The sequence below is a fragment of the Anarrhichthys ocellatus genome, unplaced genomic scaffold, assembly GCF_004355925.1.
Source record: "Anarrhichthys ocellatus isolate YVR2014 unplaced genomic scaffold, GSC_Weel_1.0 scaffold11, whole genome shotgun sequence".
Lineage (NCBI taxonomy): Eukaryota > Metazoa > Chordata > Actinopteri > Perciformes > Anarhichadidae > Anarrhichthys > Anarrhichthys ocellatus.
The window spans coordinates 2,020,100-2,026,798 of record NW_022280041.1 but is presented as its reverse complement, the minus strand read 5'-3'; the positions used below and the strand labels follow the sequence as shown (position 1 = coordinate 2,026,798).

At 45.8% G+C, this 6,699-nt stretch overlaps 1 protein-coding gene across 5 annotated transcripts in view; it reads right to left on the bottom strand.

The window, feature by feature from the left end:
* Positions 1 to 6,699, bottom strand: part of exoc6b (exocyst complex component 6B) — a 66,397-nt gene that overhangs the window by 43,485 nt on the left and 16,213 nt on the right. For all 5 annotated transcript variants that reach the window (XM_031851123.1, XM_031851124.1, XM_031851125.1 and 2 more), the window contains exons 7-8: positions 3,197 to 3,373; positions 724 to 792 (exon numbers count right to left, since the gene is read on the bottom strand). In XM_031851123.1, coding sequence (XP_031706983.1) covers positions 724 to 792; positions 3,197 to 3,373 — 246 coding nt within the window. The remainder of the gene's footprint in view (positions 1 to 723; positions 793 to 3,196; positions 3,374 to 6,699) is intronic.

The following is a 6,699-nucleotide window of genomic DNA, read 5'->3' as shown; positions in this document are numbered from 1 at the left end:
CACACACACACACACACACACACACACACACACACACACACACACACTCTCTCTCTCTCTCTCAGTGCAGCAGCCTGGTTGGAGTGAAGCCAGGCCTTATCTCATCATATACATCTCTGGACAGAAACTTTTAGGGCAACACTAACTGTAGAAAGTTGGTGCCAAACATCAGATTTTTGTTGCCGAAACTGAAAACACAGTTGTCCTTTTCAGTCACATTTATCTTTTGAGTAGTTAAGATACTATTCAGTTACACGTCAGTGTATGCATGTCACGTGTGTGTGTTGTACGTGCTTTGTAGGATCATTTCGGCCTCGGCCCTGAAGACTTCACACATTTCCTTGTTGTGTAAAGGTTCATCTGGTCCGTCGGGCTGGACAGTTCAGCACCGCGGACAGCGCTGAGTTTTCTATGGTCTTCTCTTCCTCATCCGACCATTCATCATAAAACTAAGTCCTCCACACAAATCAATATGAACTACGAAACTCTGGTAGTTACAGAGTTATATTTTCAGTGATGAGCACATTCTCCTGCTGAATGTGTAGTTGACCAATCGGATAAGCTTTGTCAGAGCCACTTGTAGAATACATGTGATGAAAAGTGTTAGATGCAGATATTAGAAGTGGTTTATAACAGGAATTAATCGTAGTTAGAGCTCACCATCATCAGATCAGGCTGTGCTACAAACAGCAGGAGCGAGATGAACGGATGAAGGTTACTCACCAGCACAGTGTAGATATGCAGACAGCGGTAAACCGGGGAGAAATCCACCAAGTCCTGAGCTCCTGGGACCTACGGAGAGAAAGACCACTCGCTGTTCAGAACTCCTCTCATACACAGTAACGTTTGTATTGTTACTGCTGTTGTTTTGACAACACGCATGTATTTACGTCATGCAAATAAAGCAAGTTGAACCGTAAATTTCAACGAGAGCAAAAAGTAACTTCAGAGGAAAATGTGGAGACAGAAGTCCATTTTGTTTTGTAAGTGAAAAGTAGAAGAGCGAGAGAGAGAGACAGACAGAGAGAGCGACAGTGAGAGAGAAAGAGAGACAGACGGAAAGAGAGACAGAGAGAGAGCGAGAGAGAAAGAAAGAGACAGAGAGAGAGCGAGACAGAAAGAGAGAGAGAGACAAAGAGAGAGAACGACAGAAAGAGAGAGACACACGGGGGAGGGGGGGGGCAAACATTCTGCATCATGTCATTATTTTGTCAGTGTCACCTCCTCTTCTTCTCTCCATCTATCTAACCATCACCCCCCCCTCCCTCCTACATCCTCCGTCTCCGGGAGAACAACACGGTGGCAGTTTACCCATTTTAACACACAAAGCAAAAGAGGATGTGCCCTCCTGCCCTCTGGAAAAAGTTTGCTTTCTGTAAAATTTCACACACAATGCCAGCTTTGATGTGACCGCACACACAGAGAGTCCTGAGACAAGGCAAACAAGGCAAAGACAGAGGTGTGTGTGTGTGTGGGGGGGGGACTAGACTTAGGGCTGGACCCGAATGTGATTTGTTCGTCGGGTAGGTATTCAGGTTTTTTAGCTGTCGTTTTTTCAACCCCTTGGGATTACAAACACACCAAACCTTTCATACAACACTAAAGATTAACTTAATTGTTAAAAATAAAAGCCTTTAATTAAACCGTAAGACACGTGTTGAAGCGTTATGGCGTCCATCTCAGCAGAGAACAGACAAATGTCTCGCTGACTCGTCCGGTGTGACGGAGACGAGCCGAGCGGCCGTTGTTTGTGCCGAAAAAGCTGAAAAACGCCACCGTGTAAAGAGTCCGTCTTCACTCACACAGAGGAGGCATAACAAAAAAAAGAAAGGACAAGAAAAGAAGAACAAAGGGAGCAAATAAAAATAGGATGACACAGGGGGACGACTGTAAATGAAGGGAAGGGGAGAGACATGGCGTGAGGAGACGAGATGCCGACGGGTTGGCATCGCCGCAGCCAATCGGCGCCAACGCGGTCGTAACCCGAGGCGGCCGCGGGGTCAGGCCTTTGTTCGAGCCAAGGTCTTCCCGTGAAGAAGGTTGAGTCAAGTTTACAGGACGTAAATAAGCCGAGGGGGGACGACAGGGACCTGAAAACAGAATGGCAGCACTGGGGGTGACAAGTTCAGCCCCATTCTCCTCCACTTCATTGTACTTTGCTTTCCTCGAGCGTGAACAACAAAGCACTTCTGATCCCGCGCGGGGCGACTCCAAGAGTTCAGCGCCGAAAACGCTTTGTGCCCACAGGATTTCTACAAGTCCGTCTGTAAACACGCTACCGAAGCACTTAAACATCCTACAGCGCCTCGATGTGGTGCGTGCTTCGTAAGATAATTTGATACAGTACGTGGACAATATGGAGGACTACAGGATCGGGGTTTGTCTTCTCTGTGACTCAACATGAAGCAGTGTCTCCTCCTTAAGATTCACTAAACTCTCAACAACAAGAGATAAATGTGATGTCAACGTCACAATAAAACCTGTCAAGCATAAATATAACCGAGACATTGTAGTCGAATTAAAGTGATGCGATGATGTTAATTAAGAGACTTTAAAAGTCTTTAAAGTGGACTTGTCTTTTACTTTGACTCGACTCTGATCTACTGTTAACATGAATCAAACGTCACTATTTTTGTGGACTTTATTTAGCACATACTGTAGGTTCGTGGTGTCGAGCAAACACTGGTGCTCTTCAGAAGTTCAAGTCAGTTGTCTCCCGCTCATGTTGTCCTTTTACCCGTGTCCACTGGGTCGGATTACGCTCTCACTGCAATCTAACCGCACCAGGGTTTGTTTTGGTCAGAACCAGAGTAGATTACTGCGATTACAACGGCCCAAACCAAGCTTTATGTGCTTCTATAGATCTAATATTCACTGTGATGTCCTCCAACGCTGATGACATCTGACTGCTGTTGGAGTGGAAGATGTTGACGAGGAATGGAGATACGAGACGAGGAGAGCTAGGGCGAGAAGGGTTACGAGGAAGACATGAAAGAAGACAGAAGGACATGGAGGAGACAACAAAGAGCCTGCGACATGAAGCAAGTAAATGTGAATGGGACGGACACATTTGGATGAGATTCTTGTTGGAGATTAGAGGACGTGACATCCAATCCCTTCTTTATCGTCTAGCTTGAGAGGACGGAGACAGGACAAGTTAAAATACTTTGTGTGCGAGTGGTTGCAGTTCTCTCACTTCATCGTCCTCTTCATCCTCCACATCCAGAATGCCAGAGTCCTGTTCCGACACTGGACTGCCGCCCGCCACGCCGCTGTCCGTCCCCGCCCCTCCTCCCGCCGCCGCCGCCTCCTTCCTGCCGCGTCGGCCAATCAGGGTCCTCGGCTGTGTGTCCAACGAGCGCTGCAGCTGGGCCTGAAGCACAACACAGGAATAAACATCAGCCGAGCCACACGGGTCACATCCAAAAGATTATTTTCTTTTCTCCTTCAGTTATTTCCTACATTTCCCAGAACACCTTTTCAAAAAAGCCAAAGAGGAGGAGGAAGGGGAGCTTGTTGCGTTTAGCTTTTTTGGCGCAACTTCAGAGCTGCTCTTTGATTTTGAGGGTCTGACACCAAAACCAGATGTTTACCGAGAACAATTACACACCGTCTGCAACCAAACTCAAACTGTAGTGGTGCAGATGTGTGCTACAACCACACTTTATAGGAGAGAGAAATAACAATACGCCAGCTAACAAAAGAGGCATTTAGCCGATTTCAAAGACGTCGAAAAGCTTAGAAATTGCGGATGAGGAGATCACTGCTCGAGACCTTTGGGGGGAAAAAACCTGCCACTCCTTGTCCTATGAAAACACTCGTGGAAACAACCTTTACAAAGTGATTTACCAAAGCACCTAAGAATACACCAGAGGGAGAAGGGCAGGAAGGGAAGAACAGGAAGGATGAAGAGTCTATGAATCCGAAGACAAAGCACATAAAATTAGCGCTGAGGACTTGAAAAGGGAGGCGGGGTCATCTTCCATGTTTGATTTAAGCTTTTGAGTGTCAAAAAACGTAATTCAAATTTGGGTGCGCTAATAAGCTAAGAATCTAAAAAGAGTTAAGTTTACGTGTTGAATTATATCACAAAATGTGTCCATTTTAAAATAAGTTAATATGGCAACAATTTAGATAATGCAGCAATGATCCTATTGGTGAAGTTTCACAAATTAAACTAACAAAAAAAGGGGTGTGGCAAAGACAAAAGGGAATGGAAATGCAGCCCAAAATATCGCAGAACAATGCAATATCTCATGCAAACAAAGACTGCGTCACTGTTTGGGGAACACAAGGTATCATGGGAAATGCATCCTTTTCTATTGTTGTACACTATATAGATATTATAGATAGTTTCCTCCATTCTGTTATATTTTGCAGCTTTCTTAACACTTATTGGATTTGTTCATCAAACAGCGCCAACTCTTCAGGTCCTTTTGAACTCATTCTCAGCTTGGCGACCATTACATTTCTGTGGGAAAACCCGAAGCTAAGTGCGTCTTTCCATCCACACCCAGATCGATGTGAATTCTGCTTCCTGTGAACGCCCTCGCCAGCACGTAGGCTACCTTGCGCGCTTGAATCGGTCGATGTAAGACGTCTATAAATACATCAGAGGCTTCGATTTGTGCCTTTAATGACGGAGTTAATGAGAAAAACTGGTGTGGATGTGAACAAAGCCGGACAAACACAATATCGGTGATGTTGGAAGAATACAATGCCATCTTTGATCTAATGCCCACACACATGGCAGACGAATGAGTCATATCAGACAACAAGTACAAACAGAATGGGTGGAAAGTCTCATTTGTCAGGATAAAAAGGTTCGGGGGGGTGAGTAGGTGGGGACAAACATGAATGTGCCAAATTGTGGCCTCTCCTCTGAAGGCCAGAATAGGTAACAGAAAAACTCGAAATACGCTCAGCAACGAGTCTTCTCAGCAAATCTTCCAGAATAAATGGCGAAACACCGAATGAATGGCAGAAAGAGAAATGGCACAGACCTCAAAAACACAAAGTGAAGAGTCTTGTCTTGGGTTTTTGTTCTCCGCGCGGCGTTCCTTTCTAATCCCTCAAAAGCTTGTTTTCTTTCTCCCCCACACAGAAGTGAACATAGCTAGACCTCAAAAGACGGCGACCCACGAAAGACGGAGAGAACGACATAAGAAAAGCATCTCTCTCCGGCAGTACGCGACGCCGCAGATACGGACGTCAGCACCTGCGTCAGAGGATTCCACTCAGCGGCCGAATTTGGCTTTTTTAAGCATTCGTCAACAGGTGGATGTGAAGTGAGTCCTGAGGAATCCACCGGTTACACCGAGCTCTGTGGCACAACAGAACCCTTTTTAAGCCCGGCCTTTTGTCGCGTTTCTCTTCAGGGGCGGCACTCGAAGCTCGAGTGCGGGAATGTGCGTCATCTCTTGCGCAAGAGAGAGAGCAAAGGAGGCAAACATGGAGAGGGGGATGAAGAGGATGGAGAATGAAGTGCAGGACGAAGAAGGGAAAGGAGGAATAGGAGAGAAGAGTGGGGGAAAGGTGGTGAGGAGGTGAAGAGGAGGCATGAGGAGAGTGAGAACGAGCTGCCGGGGATGAGGAGCAGAATCCAAGCCACACTATAATCCATTTAGAGCTAAATGACTCTAAATGTTCCCTAAATGATCCGATATTACACTGTGGCAACACCACGAGGCAGATGTGTGCTCCGCTGACTAACTTCAAGGCGATTTACTGTCCTCTGTGTGGCATTTGCGGCCACCAGCGCGGAAATTGACAAACATTGCAAGCGAGGGGAGCAAAGTGGCAGTGATCGCTGTGTTGACAGGTGGTTTCTACTGGCTGCTTATTGTGGGAATGAAATAGTTGCATCCACGCTATTCTCTGACAATAGAACAGAGGCTCGTGGAGTGACGTCGTACGTACTTATTTTGGAAAAATAGATAAATGTAATTACCGTTTTCTTCAAAAAAAACTAAACTATTGCCAGCTGTTTAGTTGTTTTCCAAAACAAAGAAGGCAAAATATACTGAAAAACAAGATTTGGAATATAAACCGATGGCTCAACGATAAGACTGCATATCGAACCTCAATCATTTTTGACATTTGACTATTAGTCGTATTGACTTCTCCGTCCATAGAAGGCGGACAGGAGTGGAGGTGGGCGGGTCCATGAGATCTGCGTCCATGTACAAAGCCAAAGTAAAAGTAATCGGGTCACATTTCATCACGTGACTCGCGTTAGTCGGTCAAGTTAACCTCAACCAAGCTCTTGTCCTCACTCTAACTAAGTGCTTTTGTCGTCTAACTTCCTGTGAAGACGGAGCTTTATTTTGAAAAGACATGTGACGAGTGGAGACTAACAAGGTGTCCCCTGCCACGTGCAAAACTCGTACTATTTGACGAGTTGGGAGTGAACACGTGTTGGATGTAAACTCGAGTGTTGAAAAGCCATCCGAGATGTACTCAAAGTACACTGCACAGTTGTATTATGTAGTGAAATATAAATTAATGTGCCGTGAAAAGACTTTGTATGTTAAATGACTCGGACCTGACTGGAACATCCCGGCTATAGATCACTTTTTGGCAGGCCGACCCCGAGCCAGAAAAATGGTGTCCGATGGCAGTGAACTGTGGAGCATTATTCGGCAGATAACACACACACACACACACACACACACACACACACACACACACACACACACA